The 19,054-nt window shown below is 41.1% G+C and overlaps 1 protein-coding gene across 6 annotated transcripts in view; it reads right to left on the bottom strand.

Moving 5' to 3' along the window:
• ZCCHC17 (zinc finger CCHC-type containing 17) overlaps positions 1-19,054 on the bottom strand; it is a 71,598-nt gene that overhangs the window by 19,117 nt on the left and 33,427 nt on the right. For 5 of the 6 annotated variants that reach the window (XM_010353678.2, XM_010353686.2, XM_010353699.2 and 2 more), the window contains 2 exons: positions 9,073-9,173; positions 7,286-7,377 (listed from right to left, as the gene is read on the bottom strand). In XM_010353678.2, the coding sequence (XP_010351980.1) occupies positions 7,286-7,377; positions 9,073-9,173 (193 nt within the window). The remainder of the gene's footprint in view (positions 1-7,285; positions 7,378-9,072; positions 9,174-19,054) is intronic. The other variant, XM_030942517.1, reaches the window with a different exon arrangement.

The following is a 19,054-nucleotide window of genomic DNA, read 5'->3' as shown; positions in this document are numbered from 1 at the left end:
AAGGCCTTTCAGAGTCTGTCTCTAAACTACTTTTCCAGCCTTATCTTTACTTACACAATATGCTCTGGCTAAAGAAGTCTATTTTCTCTTCTCCATATAGTTCTCTTCTCCATATAGTTTGAGCTTTTTTTCAAGCAGTTCTCTCCCTCTCTGAAACGCTGTTTCCCCACTTAACTCCCACCTCACCACTTCACTATACCTAGACATTTCACGGCTCAGTTGTTACTAGCTCTCCTTCTATCAAGTCTTTTTCTCTGAGCCCCTCAGACAGAATTAATCTCTTTGTTGCCTTTCTCATAGCCTTTTAAAAATTATTTAAACTTCTTATCAAAACATAATATATATGTTGATATGGTTTGGCTTTGTGTTCCCCCACACACAAAAATCTCATGTTAAATTGTAATTCCCAATGTCGGGGGAGTGACCTTGTGGGACATGATTGGATAATGGGGTCAGATTTCCCCCATGTGATATGATGGTGAGGGAGTTCTCACGAGATCTGATGGTTTAAAAGTGTGTAGCACTTTCCCCCTTGCTCTCTCTTTCTCTCCTGCTGCCATATGAAGATATACTTGCTTCCCCTTCACCCTTCTGCCATGATTGTAAGTTTCCTGAGGCCTCCCCAGCCATGTCTCCCATACAGCCAATGGAAGTATGTCAATTAAACCTCTTTTCTTTATAAACTACCCAGTCTCAGGTAGTTCTTTATAGCAGTGTGAGAACAAACTAATATATATATATATATATATATATATATATATATATATATATATATAAATGTTTATCATAAATATACAGCTCACTTGATTTTTCACAATTTGAACATACCAAAGTACCCAGTACTCAGATAGAAAAACAGAACATTAAGGCCGGGCGGGGAGGCTCATGCCTGTAATCCCAGCATTTTGGGAGGCCAAGGTGGGTGGATCACGAGGTCAGGAGATTGAGACCCTACTGGCTAACATGGTGAAACCCCGTCTCTACTAAAAAGACAAAAAATTAGCCAGGTGAGGTGGCCGGTGCCTGTAGTCCCAGCTACTTAGGAAGCTGAGGCAGGAGAATGGCGTGAACCCAGGAAGCAGAGCTTGTAGTGAGCCGAGATCGCACCACTGCACTCCAGCCTGGGCAACAGAGCGAGACTCTGTCTCAAAAAAAAACCAAAAAATTTAAAAAAAAAAAAAAAAAAAAACCAGAACATTGCCAGCATCTCAGAAGCCCATCTTATGCTCCCTTCTAGTCACCTGCCTCCCCCAAGGGTAATCACTATTCTAACAGTACAGATTCCTTTCACTTAAAAAAAAAAATTAGCCAGGCATGGTGGCTTGTGTTTGTAGCCCCAGCAACTCAAGAGGTTGAGGCAGGAGGATTACTTGAGCCTGCAGATTGAGGTTGCAGTGAGCGGATTGCACCACTGTACTCCAGCCTGGATGACAGAGCAAGAGACCCTGTCTCCAAAAACAAGCAAACAAACAACACCAAAAAAAACTCATTATGAAGCTTGAGTAACAAAAACCAAGGCAGAAACTTGAGGACATAACTCAAGCAACTCACAAATGTGGTTTTCGCTTTCACATATCTTTATTTGTAGAGATGAGTTTCAAGTGGCCGTGAGTTGCAGCTTAAGCAACCCCCATCACAATCAATTCCAATACTCTGTGGCTTCTAACAGACTACAAACCAAATCATACTTCCCACTTAACACTCAATTCAACAAATGTGCCACTCACCCACGTCTCTCTTTTTGTCCTCATTGCCATCATTCTAGTTTAGTTAGGCTCTCATGATGTTCCATCCAGAGTAATAACTCCCTGCCTCCAGTTTTCTTCCTCCAATCCATCCCAGCACAGATTCTGAGATTAATCTCATTTTTTCAGTACAGCTAGTAAGTGGATAGTGCCAGTGCTAATACTAGTGATAGTAGTATGTACACCAAAAAGAACAAAACATGATTCTTTTCTGGAATGAACTAATACTCTGGCAATGGAGGGAGATATACAAATGAATAATTTTAACATAGTTAAGTCATATGTGCTTTTTCTAAAGACTACCCTATGGGTCGGGAGTTGTGGCTCACACCTATAATCTCTCAGCACTTTGGAAGGCCAAGGTGGGAGTATCACTTGAGACCAGGAGTTCAAGATCAGCCTGGGCAACACAGCAAGACGTCATCTCTACAAAAATTTGAAAATTAGGCCAGGCGTGGTGGCTCACGTCTGTAATCATAGCACTTTGGGAGGCCGAGACAGGCAGATCACCTGAAGTCAGGAGTTCAAGACCAACCTGACCAACATGGAGAAACCCTGTCTCTACTAAAAATACAAAAATTAGCCAGGCATGGTGGTACATGCCTGTAATCCCACCTACTCGGGAGGCTGAGGCAGGAGAATTGCTTGAACCCGGGAGGTGGAGGTTGCAGTGAGCTGAGATCGTGCCACTGCCTCCAGCCTGGGCAACAAGAGTGAAACTCTGTCACAAAAAAAAAAAAAAAAAAAAAATTAGTGGGGTATGGTGGCATGGACCTATAGTCTTAGATACTTGGGAGGCTGAGGGAGGAGGATCACTTGAGCCCAGGAATTTGAGGTTGCAGTGAGCTATGATCAATATACTCCATCCTGGGAAAGAAAGACCCTGTCTCAAAAATAAAAGTAAAAATAAAAATTTTATACTACTCTCAATTCTGATCTTGATCATAATAGAAAAGAAAAAGACTATACTTTGCGGGCTATGCCTAATTGGAAACTGCTTTTAGCCCCTTTCCATTTACAGAGTCACTTATTAGATTATCTCATTAACACTTCGGGACCTGAGGGGATGAGTATAAGAGTTAGATTTTTATGAAAAATGAAAGAAAGGTGGCTAACAAACTGTGTGTGGCTGAAGACAGGATGAGAATACTGAGCTTAATAGGGCAAGGCCAGACAATGGGATTCCTGGGGAGGTTAATCTGACCACAAGCCTCTCTGTTCAAAGGCTTTTTTAAAAAAATTCATGGGCTGGGTGCTTTGGCTCACGCCTGTAATCCCAGGACTTTGGGAGGCCAAGGCAGGCGGATCACTTAAGGCCAGGAGTTCAAGACCAGCCTGGCCAAAATGGTGAAACCCAGTCTCTACTAAAAATACAAAAATTAGCTGGGCGTGGTGGTGGGTGCCTGTAATTCCAGCTACTCAGGAGGCTGAGGCAGGAGAATTGCTTGAACCTGGGAGGTGGAGGTTGCAGTGAGCAGAGATCATGCCACTGCACTCCAGCCTGGGTGACAGAGCAAGACTCCATCTCAAAAAATAAATAAATAAAAATTCATATTCTTTAACTGATATTCATGGCTCTCCACAATGTGACCCTAACTTATCTTTCAAGTCTTCCATTCTAGTACTTGACCATATCCTCTTCTTTCTTTAAACAAGATTCCCAAATGTACTACGTGCTTTCCTGCCTCATTCCTTTCCTCAAACCATTTCTTTTGCCTGAAATACCATTCCTTCCTCTGCTGACAAGATCTTATCTGTTCTTCAAAACCTAGCTCAAATACCACCTATTCTCTGACCATGAAGGCCTGAAGTAAACTATTCCTCTTCAAGTGAATTCCTAGAACCCTTTCTTTAAACAGGGAGTCCCTAATCCCCAGGCCACAGACTGCTATTGGTCCACAGCTTGTTAGGAACCAAGCTGCACAGCAGGAGATGAGCAGCAGGTGAAGGAGCATTACCACCCAAGCTCCGCCTCCTATCAGCTCAGTGGCAGCATTAGATTCTCATAGGATTGCAAACCCTATTGTGACCAGCACATGTGAGGGATCCAGGTTGTGGATGAGAATTTAATGCCTGATGATCTAAGGTGGAACAGTTTCACCCCAAAACCATTCCAGCCCCCAATCCATGGAAAAATTGTCTTCCACAAAACTAGTCCTTGGTGACAAAAAGGTTGGGGACCACTGCTTTAAACTACTCTTTTAGTATTTATTACATGTTGCCTTATATTTGTTGAATAAATGAGTAAATGAAAGTACTAACTAGGGCCAGGCAGCAGTGGCTCATGCCTGTAATCCCGGAACTTTGGGAGGCCGAGGCGGGGGATCACTTGTGGTCAGGAGTTTGACACCTGCCTGGTCAACATGGTGAAACCCCATCTCTACTAAAAATACAAAAATTAGCCAGGCATGGTGGTCGACGCCTGTAATCCCAGCTACTCTGGAGGTGGAGGCATGAGAATCGCTTGAACCCAGGAGGCAGAAGTTGCAGTGAGCCAAGACTGTACCACTACGCTCCAGCCTGGGTGACAGGGCAAGCTCCATCTCAAAAAAACTAAATGAATACTACGAATGCTATACATCAGGCATGACGGCAGACAAGTCACGGTCTCTGTTTTTGTGGGTCTTACACATTCTTTCAAAAGCAAAGGTGTCGTTCTGCACACCATAGTATGAGGAAAAAAGAAAAGGTGCTATAATCTCAGATATTAGAGGAAAAAACAAAGCGGCATTTAAAATAACTACAAGTAGCTACATAAATGTCTACCATAGACTAGACAAGAAGCTGGCTCCTTAAAAATAAGATTTTACTTAAATCACTCAAGCATTCCTGAGATATATGTTACTATCTCCTTTTTATAGTAAAGAAGCTAAGATTCAGAGAGACTAATCTGCTCCAAGTCATATACTAGTTTGGAGCAGAACTAGTATTCTTTCTGATTCAAGTCTAGCTCTAAATCCTTAATCATTCCATTATGCCATGCTTCTTTCCTGGATGCAGCTATAGACATAACCTACAACAAAAGTTACTGTTTCAGCCACTTGATTGTTACTAAAAATAGTTTTACACAGAGACAGCCCAAAACTAGGGAGCCCTTTCCCTTCCCTACCCTTTTTCTGAGAAACAGGGTTAGCTCTCTTATCTTACATGTTTTATATTTTATCATTGTAATGGTGGCTTCGGGAAATTTCACTACTTTTTAATAAGTCCGTATTGCATCGGATTCTTTCGAGCAGAAGCAATTTATTACAACGCAATCATCAGAATTTTTTCTTTTTTCTTTTCCAAACACTAACTTGAATCACAGCCAGATTTAAACACTTCTGCACTCTGAGTTATAAAAGATTTCTACTATTACTGACAGTGTTGTGTCAGTAATCAGTCTTACAAACATGTTAATATAGCAACCTACAGAAATATGAAAAGTTCTGTAAGTCACACACAAGAGTGAGAAGCATTATGTGGTGAAAAGGGCATTAGCTTTAAGGTCAGAGAGTCGCTCATAATTTGCTATGCAATCACAGGTAAGTTACTTATCACCAGGCACCAAGCTATAAAGTAGGAATACAAGGTAAAATGGAGATAATGTCCACTTTGCAGGTTGTTATGTACACAAGAATGTACATAAAATGCCTGGCACTGCCATATGTATTCAATATCATTTCCCTTACTTCCAGATAAGATTCCTTCAAATTCAAAGTGATTTTGCTCAGAACTGTAAACATAAGACTTTCCAAACTTTTCACCAATAAGGTCCCACTCAAATAACATTCTATCATTTTTCTTGTCTTTTAAATTCATCAATGACATAATTGCCATTGAGAGTACCTAATTAACATAAGACAAACAATGTGATATTTTATCATCAAGAGCAACAAAATAACAGCATGGTTTACCTGAGGATACACACACAATTTTGGGTGGCTTTCTAAAGCACTAAAAACAGTTAATAAACCCTCCAAAGGCTGGGCGTGGTGGCTCCTGCCTGTAATCCCAGCACTTTGGGAGGCTGAGACGGGCAGATCACCTAAGGTCAGGAGTTCAAGACCAGTCTGACCAATGTGGAGAAACCCCATCTCTACTAAAAATACAAAATTAGCCAGGCGTGGTTCCACATGCCTGTAATCCCAGCTACTGTGGAAGCTGAGGTAGGAGAATCACTTGAATCTGGGAGGCAGAGGTTGCGGTGAGCCGAGATTGTGCCATTGCACTCCAACCTAGGCAATAAGAGTAAAACTCGTCTCAAAAAAAAAAAAAAAAACCTCCAAGATTCCCCTTTAAGGGACTTTAGGGATCCAAGAACCTCCAACGAGAAATTTAAGAAAGAAGCCTGGGCATCGTGGCTCACACTTGTAATCCCAGCACTTTGGAGACCAAGGTGGGAGGATCACTTGAACCTAGGTGTCCGAGAACAACCTGGGCAACATAGGGAGACCCTGTCTCTACAAAATAAAAATTAGGTGTGGTGGCACGTGCCTGTAGTCCCAGCTACTCGGTAGGCTGAGGTGGGAGGATAGCTTGGGCTCGGGAGGTCAAGGCTGCAGTGAGCTGTGATCACAGCACTGCACTCCAACCTGGGCGACCCCGTCGCAAAAAAAAAAAAAAAAAAAAAAAGAAAAGAAAAGAAATTCAAGGAAGACTTGAGACAGACAGAAAATTCCTTGTATTGCCAGATGTTATCCTACGTAGATAATTTCCCATTCCTAAATGAAAGGTCAGAAGAGCCAATGAAAGTAAGATGTTGTTTTCAGAGCACAGTGTATCCCAAGATATGGGAGTCTAAACCCCGCTGGAGTTGCTCCTGGATTACTCTACCCTTACACATGGTCTCTATGTGGAAGAGACCCACGTAACTCCAATGCAGAAATCACTGGGAGACAGGTAAAGAATAGTTCTTCATGAATGCTTATTAGCTAACTTGTTAAAGGGCAGAAACAGAAAGAGATTGAGGGAAAAGAAACAAAATCATTAATGGAGCACTCCAATGCCAGGAGTTTGGTACGTTAGCATTTCATCTTAGAACTCTATGCAGCAAGGTGTTAACTATTTTATTTTTACTTTATTACTTTATTTTATTTTTTGAGACTGAGTCTTACTCTGTCACCCAGGCTGGAGTGCAGTGGCATGATCTCAGCTCACTGCAACCTCTGCCTCCTGGGTTCAAGAGATTCTCGTGCATGCCTCAGTTTCCCGAGTAGCTGGGACTAGAGGTGCGCACTACCACACCCAGCAAATTTCTAATTTTGTATTTTTAGTAGAGACAGGGTTTTGCCATGTTGGCCAGGCTGGTCTCAAAATCCTGACCTCTCAGATGATCTGCCTGCCTCAGCTTCCCAAAGTGTTGAGATTACAGGCGTGAGCCACCGTGCCTGGTCTAACTTCATTTTACATTTCTAAAACCCAAAGATTGCAAACGTTATGTAACTCATCAATATCACAAAGTCCATAAATGGTAGAGTTACCAGTTCAGTCTGATTTACTAAAGCATTTTATGCTTTGGGAGGCAGAAGAACTTTCATCTTTCCAAACCTTTTACTTACTCAATGATAACATTGTTGGGATCAAGGTCTTTCCCAGTCCCTTGGTTGACAACTTTCATGGAGAGGGATACTTTTATCCTATCATTTTTCATCTGAAAGAGACCAAAAAAAGTCACCAAAAACTTTAGATACATCATTTAGGTGGCCAGTCTAAAATTAAGAGTCAGTATTTTCATCATCATAATATTGAGCTTCTTTAATGGACCAGGTACTGTGCGAGGAACATTGCGGATACAAATAAGCATAACAGGTAGACCCTATGGCAGAAGAATTTTAGGAAACAGTCTTAATCTCATTCCTCTCCCTCTGGGGAAAGACAAAAATGGTAGCTCAAAAAATCCAAGGCCTGTGAAAGTAACCAGGCAGAAAATAAAAGCTTTTCCTCCAGGTAAGTTCAGCATAGTGATTTGTTCAGAGATCCCCAAGTCCAGAATAGGTTTTTGAACATTTCAGAAGACTAGATCTTCTTCTGGACTTGGTCTAGAGCTTCTTTAAGCATGAAGACATTTGTCACATTGGTCTTCTTTTGCTTCCCACAGCAAATGAAGCATTTCTTCACTTCAGGGTCTTTGCATCAGTTATTCTCTCCGCCTGGAATATTCCTATCCCAAGTCTTCCATGACTAGTTCCTTTTCTTTAAGGTCTCAGCTCATATACTATCTCCTCAAAGAGTCCTTTCCTGACAACTAGAAATCTTCCTCCAATAGTGTTTGAACCCAATATAGCACTTAATATAACTTGCAATTATTTTATGTATATTTGTCTCGGCCAGGCATGGAAATTCATGCCTGCAATTCCAGCACTTTGGGAGGCAAAGGCAGGAGGATCACTTGAGCCCAGGAGTTTGAACCAACCTGGGTAGTAACACAGTGAGATCCCGTCTTGAAAAAAAAATTAAAAAAAAAAAAAAAAAAAAAAAAAGCCAGGTTTAGTGGTGTGTGCCTGTAGTCCCAGATACTCAGGAGGCTGAGGTGGGAGGATCAGTTGAGCCCAGGAGGCTGAGGTTGCAGTGAGCTGTGATGGCGCCACTGTACTCCAGCCTGGGTGACAAAGAGAGACCCTGTCTCAAAAAAGAAAGAAAAACTGTCTCCTCTACTTATATTCTATATAAGCTCCATAATAGCTGGGATCATTTATGTCTGGTTCGCTTTTATATCTCCCAAACCTAGCACATATTAAGCACTTAATTATTATTGAATAATAGCTCTTTCATGCCTATCTCCCGTGCCTTTCTCTGGTAGAAAACAGGACTCAGGTGTATGCTCTTACTTCTCCTGTGGTCTGCCCACACCCACAGCCCTCAGACCCTCAAGTGAGTAACAGGGTCTTTCAGATTTTTTTCACTTTCTGCACATTGAATGGTGCCAGATATTAGGGAAAATGACTGTAAACTATCTGCGTTCTTTTTGTTTTGTCCCAAATTGAAGTGTATCTGGCAGGCATTCTTTGAAGCTTGTGATAAACACTTGTCCCATAGATCAAGTTTCTTTCTCTCTTTTTGGTTCTTTTTTTTTCTCCTCCTGCCCACCCTCTGGGTAAACTTCAGGGAGGGAAGTTTTACAAACATGCACTTATTGCACCACACTTTAATAGCTCACATCATTCCTTCTGAGTTTGCAGGACAGTCTGCCAGAAGGTTTGAATTCCAAATAGATTCTAGTGGCAGGATTTAAAAATAAGATTATCAGCCACAATTAACAAAATTTACACACTCACTATCATAAAATACAAAAATCCCAGCTCTTCCTAAACCTTTCTAACCACATGGGAGCCGCACAGAACTTTACCTCTCGGCCAATAAGCTTCACCCACACTTTATCTCCAACATCTACTATCTCAGAGGGCTTATCCACCCGACAGGATGACATATGAGTTCGATGGACCAGACCTGGGCACAAGAAGAAGAAATAACATAAAGCAGAGGGCACATCTGGTATTTATACTCTAAACTGGATAAGAAGGTAAGAGTTGGGGAATGCAAGTGGAAAATGAAATTTTTCACTGAAAAGTGTGAAACTTAAAACTGCAAATTGAGACTGCTTTTTATAAAACCCAATCAACCAACAAACATTCTTAAAATAATGCTCAAAGTGGCTAGGCACAGTGGCTCATGCCTGTAATCCCAGCACTTTGGGAGGCTAAGACAGGCAGACTGCCTGAGCTCTGGAGTTCAAGACCAGCCTGGGCAACATGGCAAAACCGAGTCTCTACAAAACACACACACACACACAAAACCTGGCTGGGTATGGTGGCACATGCCCGTAGCTCCAGCTACTCAGGAGGCTGAGATGGGAGGATTGCATGAGCCCAGGAGGTTGAAACTGCAGTGAGCTGCAACTGCGCCACTGCACTCCAGCTCAGGTGACAGAGCGAGACCTTGGCTCAAAAAAATAAGTAAATAAAATAGGCTGGGCACAGTGGCTCATACCTGTAATCTCAACACTTCGCGAGGCCAAGATGGGAGAAAACCTTGAGGTAAGGAGTTTGAGACCAGCCTGGTCAACATAACGAGACCCCATCTCTATTTTTTAAATATTATAAACCTTATTTTAAAAATAAACAAAAAATTAAAAAAATTTAATGCTCCATATTAGTAAAGATGTGATAAAATAACTGTAGTTACACAATACTGATAGAAATGTAAGCTGGTAAAATTATTTGAAAGCAAAAAGACAAAGATGTTTACATCTTTGATGCAAGAATATCGTCAATAGAATTTTTCTCCAAAGGAAAAACTCAAAAGAGCCAAAAAACTGACAGAGCTGAAATAACTTGCAGTCTAGCCTGGGCAACATGGTAAAGCCCCATTTTTACTCAAAATACAAAAATTACCTGGGCGTGGTGGTGCGAACCTGTGATCCCAGCTACTCAAGAGGCTGAGGTGGGAGGACTGCTTGAGCCCAGGAGGCAGAGGCTGCAGTGAGCTGAGATTGCGCCACTGCACTCCAGCCTGGGTGACAGAGCAAGACCCCCATCTCACAAATAAATACATACATACATACATACATACCTTGTAGTATTATTACCTACAGAGGTTAAAAAATATATAAGAACCATAAAATGACCCTAATGAATAATAACTGGAAAATAGCATGGCAAACATGGTAAATCTGTTGAATAAAAGAGTAAACAGCCATTTAAATTAATTACAAAAAATAATTACGATAGACATTAAGTTAAAAAAGGAAATATAAGCACGTTACTATTTTTAATCCATTAAATTAGCAAATATTTAGAAAATAATAGTCAATGTGCTGAAAGGATAGTAAAATAAGAACTATTACTAAGGCTAGAATAAACTTTTGGAAGTCACTATCAATGGCTATCAAGAATGATAAAATACTCATAAACTATTACACATTTAATAAAAATAATTTAAAATCAAATAATTGCTGGGCATGGAAGCTCAGGCCTGCAATCCCAGCGCTTTGGGAGGATTGCTTGAGCCCAGGTATTCAAGACTAGGCTGGGCAATATAGTGAGACTCCATCTCTACAAAAATTACAGAAAAATTAACAGGATGTGGTGGTGCATGCTTGTAGTTCTAGATACTCAGGAGGCTGAGGTGCGAGGATGGCTTGAGCCCAGGAAGTCAAGGCTACAGTAAGCTGTGATGATGCCATTGCACTCCAGCCTAGGTGACAGGGCGAGACTCTGTCTCAAAAATAAATCAAATCAAATAATAATTTTAAAACATTTAATAAAACACTTATAGCAAGGCCAGGCGTGGTGGCTCAAGCCTGTAATCCCAGCACTCTGGGAGGCCGAGACGGGTGGATCACGAGGTCAGGAGATCGAGACCATCCTGGCTAACACAGTGAAACCCCGTCTCTACTAAAAAATACAAAAAACTAGCCGGGCGAGGTGGCGGGCGCCTGTAGTCCCAGCTACTCAGGAGGCTGAGGCAGGAGAATGGCGTGAACCCGGGGGGGGCGCGGAGCTTGCAGTGAGCTGAGATCCGGCCACTGCACTCCAGCCTGGGCGACAGAGCGAGACTCCATCTCAAAAAAAAAAAAAAAAAAAAAACACTTATAGCAGATATCCTTTTCCTGTCTGTCCAAAATCCTTTGCGTGGGAGAACCACCTTGCTTATTACATTTTACATATACAAATCAGGATTATAAACTACAAAAAACTGCCAATGCCAATCTTTACCACCAGATGGCAAGAGTCTGCCAGAGAAAAGCAAAGAAGAGCACTGGTAAACAAGAAACAAAGCCCTGGGAGTGTAAACTGAGCAACCAATACAGCAAAGGCTGAAGTCTCAGTAATAGAGGAAAGAGACGCAAGGGGCAGAAACATAATTGAGAAACCTAACTGAGATTTATCCTGGAAGTCTCTGACAAGATTGGCCAAAATGTTTCCCAATTAAGTTTCTGCCCCTTGCAATCAAGAGTTCTAATACTTTATTTGACCCCTAATTGCTTCTGGGAACCTGTCCTAAGAAAATAACTTTATACATAGGAAAAACTATATGCTTCAGGAAAAGTGATCTACATCAAAATATGCAAAGTATTTTTAAGACAGGAAAATTTAGAAACAACCTAATTTCCAACAAAAGGGTAACAATTAGGTCAATTATGGTATAGTTGTTTGATGGTCCATTCAAAAGATATTTAAACAAGTCAATAATTCCTTCTTTAGTAAATATTTATTGAGTGCCTATTATGTATCAAGTACTGTAGATATCTAGCATTTTCCCATGCTAAACAACAAAAGCATAATGCAAAATTATACAGTATGATTACAAATGCTTTAAAAACATTTTAAAAATTAGAAAGAAATGGCTTGAAATGCTAACAATGGTTATAGTATCATAAGCTAATCTTTTCATTTATTTATTTTTTATTTATTTATTTATTTATTTTTTTGAGACGGAGTCTCGCTCTGTCGCCCAGGCTGGAGTGCAGTGGCCGGATCTCAGCTCACTGCAAACTCCGCCTCCCGGGTTTACGCCATTCTCCCGCCTCAGCCTCCTGAGTAGCTGGGACTACAGGCGCCCGTCACCTCGCCTGGCTAGTTTTTTGTATTTTTAGTAGAGATGGGGTTTCACCGTGTTAGCCAGGATGGTCTCGATCTCCTGACCTCTTGATCCGCCCGTCTCGGCCTCCCAAAGTGCTGGGATTACAGGCTTGAGCCACCGCGCCCGGCCTCATTTATTTTTGATAATAAAGAATAAAGAGGATTACTTCAATTCTGGAGAATATTAACATAAATAATTATTCTGAATACAAATCAGTCATCCTGTCTGAAATAACTGCCCTCCCTAAAGTTGCTTGGGAAATTTACCCACCTCCATTCTCATTCTCCCACTCTCTCTTTCACACACACACACACACACACACACACACACACACAGAGACAGAGAGAGAGAGAGAGAGAGAGAGAGAGAGAGAGAGAGAGAGAGAGAGAGAGAGAGAGAGAGAGACGGAGATGCACATGGATGCCTTCACATGCCTACAACTCAAAGTACCTGCCCTTTCTGTTTAGAGCTCCTCCTGGGAGCCACTACTTTCTCTATCCATCATCACTACATCTCTCATACCTACATAAGCTGATTCTGGAGGTTGATAGCCTACCTATCTAAACAATTCTGGGGCCTCTAAAATGTTTTATATACATTATGTTTTTATTTTTAGATCAACACATAATCTCCAAATTGGGTGAAATTCATGCAAATGGGGTTTTACTTTTTTTCCCCTACGATGTAATGAGCCAAATAGCCTAATTTTAAAGTTTGAAGAGGAAATTCAGATCCCATAAAGGGGAAACCCTTCACCTTGACTTATTTTGGGCTGCAACCGTCCTCTACTGGTTAAAATTCATCTTTTTCCTCTATTGCTAATGAAAGTTATGAAGGAAATTAATGTTGAACCTAATATACTTGAGGGAACACTACCCTTCTTCCCTAAAACAGAAAGTCTATTTACTGGAGTACCACACAGAAATAATGGCATCAAAACTTGTCCTTCTCTCACTTGATTCCAAAGTGTGTAAGTATGTTATGTGGTTTTTCACATAACCAGTGAAAAAATGACAAAATATTTCAAATGAACTTTGTCTTTACGTAGCTTAAGCAAGTTAATTTGAAATATTTTGCTTTTATGCTATAAATGTATTTTATGCTACAACTGAATTTTCATGGGTGTTCAGAGTACATGAAAGTTAGTGAGAGTAAACTATATACATACACACACATACACACATACATATGTATTTTATTTTATTATTTATCTTTTTGAGATGGAGTCTCACTCTGTCGCCCAGGCTGGAGTGCAGTTGGCGCAATCTCTGCTCACTGCAACCTCCACCCCCCGGGTTCAAGTGATTCTCCTGCCTCAGCCTCCCGAGTAGCTGGGATTACAGGTGCCTGCCACCACACCTGACTAATTTTTTGTATTTTTAGTAGAGACGGGGTTTCACTATGTTGGTCAGGCTGGTCTTGTATTCCTGATCTCATGATCCACCCATCTCGGCCTCCCAAAGTGCTGGGATTACAGGCATGAGCCACTGCGCCCGGCATTTTATTTTTTTATTCTGCTTTATTATTTTATTTTTTATTTTATTTTACTTATTTTATTTTTGGTACTGGTAGCTGTCTCCTGGATAAACATGACAAGTCTAGAAGCACTAACAGTGAAAAACTGGAAACAACTTAAAATGATTATGTGGTACATCTGAATGACAGAATAAGCTATTAAATGTTTATAGAAAATTTTTTTTAATGGGGAAATGTTTAAGGTCCATTACGTGCAAAAAACTACAAATTTTAAATATACAGTATAATCTTAATCTCAACATATTAAATTGTGTACACATATGTAAATACACAGAAATACACCAAAATGTTGGCCAGGCATGGTGGCTCATGCTTGTGATCCCAGCACTTTCGGAGGCTGAGCCGGGCAGATCACTTGAGGTCAGGAGTTCAAGACCAGCCTGGCCAACATGGTGAAACCCTATCTCTACTAAAAATACAAAAATTAGCCAGGTGTGGTGGCAGGCACCTGTAGTCTCAGCTACTTGGGAGGCTAAGGCAGGAGAATCACCTGAACCCAGGATCGTGCTACTACACTCAGCGTGGGTGACAAAGCAAGACTCCATCTCAAAAAAAAAAAGAGAAATACACCAAAATGTTAACAGTGCCTATGTCCGTACAGTAGTAATAGCACATAATGATCATTTTCTGTTGTATTTTTTCCCTCTATTTTTCTATGGTGAGCATGCATTATTTCCGATCATAAAAATTATAATTAAATAATATATACACTATGAAATAATGTGAAACTATGTCTCATATGGACATAGACCAAAAGGAAACATAAAAATAGTTACAACAGGGTACAGGATTATTAAAGTTGAGACATTAATGGCTTATTACCAAAAGGCCTTAGCTTATACAGCTTTATACAGAATTAAACAAAAGACACAGTCTAGCCCTCGCCCTCGATCTTGAATGCAAATGTCAGGTAGGCAGTTGCATATCCAAGTCTGTAGCTCAGGGGAAGGATATGAACTGTAGATATAAGTGCAGGAGTCTTTAGCATGCAGATGCTTATACACTAAAATACATTAACCAGATTGTCAGTTTAGTAACTGGTTCAGAGAGAGACACATACCAGCTTAATAATTTACAATACAAGATGTACTTTCCTTATACCTGGAAGGTTCTCAGTCCTCATCTAGGTAAACCAGCTGCTGCCTTCAGTATTAAATACCTGAACAATTACATTAGTGATCAGAAATTGCTTCCACATGCAATCAGAACAAAAGGGAGACAACCATCTTGAGATACTTTTTTTGTCCATGAAGGTTTAGTGGACCCTCACTTCCTCAAAAAAAAAAAAAAAAAAAAAAATTCCATCTCAGCTGGGCGTCGAGGCTCACGCTTATAATCCCAGCACTTTGGGAGGCTGAGGCAGGCAGATCACGAGGTCAAGAGATCGAGACCATCCTGCTCAACATGGTGAAACCCCATCTCTACTAAGAATACAAAAATTAGCTGGGCATGGTGGTGTGCATCTGTAGTCCCAGCTATTCGGGAGGCTGAAGCAGAAGAATTGCCTGAACCCGGGAGGCAGAGGTTGCAGTGAGCCAAGATGGAGCCATTGCATTCCAGCCTGGCGACAGAGCAAGACTCCGTCTCAAAGAAAAAAAAAAAATCCATCTGTACAGTTCATATCATCAGATTCATTTCTGCCCTCAATAAGGCAAGATAAACTCTGCCAACTTCAAGCACTCAGTCTTTCTTTTACTATGGTTACCATATTTTAAGCTGACAACTCCCTGCTTGTTCCTATAATCTCTCCCTCAGTAGAATATTATGATACAGAACGGGCACGGTGGCTCACACCTGTAATCCCAGCACTTTGGGAGGCTGAGGTGGGTGAATCACTTAAAGTCAGGAGTTCAAGATCAGTCTGACCAACATGGTGAAACCCCGTCTCTACTAAAAAATACAAAAATTAGCCAGGCGTTGGTGGCACTTGTCTGTAGTCCCAGCTACTCAGGAAGCTAAGGCACGAGAATCACTTGAACCCAGGAGACGGAGATTGCAGTGAGCTGAGATCGTGCAATTGCACTCCAGCCAGGGCGACAGAACAAGAAAAAAAGAATATTATGATACAATCAACTATATTTCAGTCTCCTAAATTACAATTTCGTTCCAATCCCTTTTCCCTGGAATTACACCCAGATTGTCTTAAGTCTTAAGTGCTCCCATCTCTTCAGTCAGTTTTATAGGCAATTACCTGGTTTATTTCTATCTATGGCTGAAACTATACTCTGTATGGGGGGATTCATGACTAGATTCATTCTCAGAAAGCAGTCTGAATTCTTGGGAGAGACTTCATTAATAACATGGACACACCACCAAAAGTCAGATGACGTGTATGTGGTAGAGGACAACAAATAAAATATTTGAGGCCCCTTCCCTTTGTTTTGAGTACCTCACTATATATACTACATCTATCCATTCATTTAATCCTCTTTGACAAAGGTTCATAGGAAAAAATAGTCTAGAAATCATATAAATTATCCAGGATCACAAGGCTGATAAATAACAGAAGTGCAATTCAAATATGAGTTTATCAGGTCTCCCACATCATACCAATATTTTCCCCATTTTTTCTTTATTATTATTATTATTATTATTTTTTTTTTTTTGAGACGGAGTCTTGCTCTGCCACCCAGGCTGGAGTGCAGTGGCCGGATCTCAGCTCACTGCAAGCTCCACCTCCCGGGTTCACGCCATTCTCCTGTCTCAGCCTCCCGAGTAGCTGGGACTACAGGCGCCCGCCTCGTCGCCTGGCTAGTTTTTTTGTATTTTTTAGTAGAGACGGGGTTTCACCGTATTAGCCAGGATGGTCTCGATTTCCTGACCTCATGATCCGCCCGTCTTGGCCTTCCAAAGTGCTGGGATTACAGGCTTGAGCCACCGCGCCCGGCCTTCTTTATTATTAATCTGTATTATCCTTTCAATTAAAAAAAAGGAGAAAGATGAACTTACCTACAAATAGAGGAAAGCACATCTAATTCTATTCCAGCATATGCTCCAAAATCAAACAGAAACAAACAAAAATGCTTTGCTTGCCACGCCACACCAAAGGGAGCTCTTCAGAGCAATCTGTGCTTGATTTCTCACATCAAGCCATAAATAAATGCCCAAGAGGCATACCAAGTCCATCATCAAGTTCAATAAACCCAACATGACACTTAAAGAGAATGAGTCCCATCTGAATGCCTACTGGTAAAAACAGAAAAAAACCCAAACCTGACAACTTGGAAAGCACTAGCTCCTCAATCACCACATGAGAGTAACAGAGAGAGCCCATTATAGTCTCCTTAAAACCGTTGCCCCAGCTGCGTTAGGTTCAACATTAATTTCTTTCATAACTTCCACTGGCAATAAAGGAAAGAAGTGAAAATCTCAAATCATTAGAGAACAGCTGCAGCCAGAACAATGTCAAAACAAAAGGTCGGCCGGGCGCGGTGGCTCAAGCCTGTAATCCCAGCACTTTGGGAGGCCGAGACAGGCGGATCATGAGGTCAGGAGATCGAGACCATCCTGGCTAACAAGGTGAAACCCCATCTCTACTAAAAAATACAAAAAAACTAGCCGGGCGAGGTGGCGAGCGCCTGTAGTCCAAGCTACTCGGGAGGCTGAGGCAGGAGAATGGCGTGAACCCGGGGGGGCGGAGCTTGCAGTGAGCTGAGATCCGGCCACTGCACTCCAGCCTGGGCAACAGAGCAAGACTCCGTCTCAAAAAAAAACAAAAAACAAACAAAAAAAAAACAAAAGGTCATTGTTACCTTTGGGGAATCTTAATTCCCTCTCCACATTTTTCAAGTCAATTCATCTCCCAATCAATGGTATATGACAATAATATAGCACATTAGTACCCTTTATCTTGTTGGGATTAAGGAGTCACTAAAACATTTACTAAACACTTACTATATTATAGGCAAAAATATATCCAAGGGTTAATGAAACATGGTCCTCCCAGTCAAAAAACTCAAGACCCTAAAATACGCACATCATTCCCATTTCAGGGATAAGGAAATTAAGGCTCAAAGACTAGGCGACTTGCCAAGAAGCCAGTTAATGGTAGAGCTGAGGCTATAATTCATTCATTCATTCATTCAGTGAGATTTACTGAACACCCACCCACTATACCTCAGGTATTATACTATGCCCTCACTCATCTAAACAGCCTAACCATTCCACAATTCCATGCACTAAGTGCAACAACACTCATTTTTATTACACGCCACTCTAATTCATTTACATCACTAGACTGTAAGCAATCTGAGGGCAGCAAGGGATTATGTTTCTCTTACCTCTGTGATCCCACCAAAAAAGCTAATCAGAAAATAGAACTCAATAATTATTTGCTAAACTGAATCCACTGCTAATTATATTTGAACGTCTATCATAAGCAAGAAACTCTGAAAGCATAATGTTGAAAAATTTCTATTCTGAAAATTTCATAGTTTAGTGCTGGAGGGCAGAAGACAGCAGAAAAAAAAAAGAACTTTATAATTGTATAGGGTTGCACTGCCTAATAAGATAGTCACTAGTCATGTAGCTGTTTTAACTTTCAACTTCAATTAGTTGAAATAAATAAAATGAAAAAGTCATTTATCAGCACATTTGTAGTATAATACAAAAATACATTTGTCCCCCTTCCTGGCAAAGAACTTCTAAAACTCCTGGGATTTACTAAGTGATAGGAGTGTATTCTGTTATTCATAATAAGCCCCTTTGATTACACCTGCGTTTACGTTAATGAGGTGATAGAGTGGGATCCCTTGATAGCCTCAGGATGCACTAGTCACCAGAAAGACCAAGTGATTATTAGATGGCTGGAACTTTCTTTTTCTGTTTTGAGACAGGATCTTGCTATGTTGCCCAGGCTGGACTCAAACTCCTGGAGGGCTCAACTTTCCCCCCGTCTCAGTCTCCCGAGTAGCTGGAACTATAGGTGCTCACCACCACGCTGGCTTAGAGGACTGGCATTTTCAGTCCCACCCACCAATGTCTTACTTCTAGGAAGAGCAGGATTGGGAGCTAGAGACTGAGTTCTATAAAAACTCCCATACATGAGATTTGTAGAGTTTCTGGGTTGGTAAACACATCCTAGTGCTGGGAGGGTGGCATACCAGAGAGCATGAAAGCTCCCCACCACACCTTTTCTGACCCCACTCCACTCCAGCTATACCTTGCCCTATGTATCTCTTCAATTACTTGGCTGTTCCTAAGTTGTATCC

The sequence above is a fragment of the Rhinopithecus roxellana genome, chromosome 12 (genome assembly GCF_007565055.1).
Source record: "Rhinopithecus roxellana isolate Shanxi Qingling chromosome 12, ASM756505v1, whole genome shotgun sequence".
In the NCBI taxonomy this organism is placed as follows: Eukaryota; Metazoa; Chordata; class Mammalia; order Primates; family Cercopithecidae; genus Rhinopithecus; species Rhinopithecus roxellana.
Note: the sequence above shows the minus strand (reverse complement) of the source record. Positions and strands in the feature narration are given on the sequence as shown.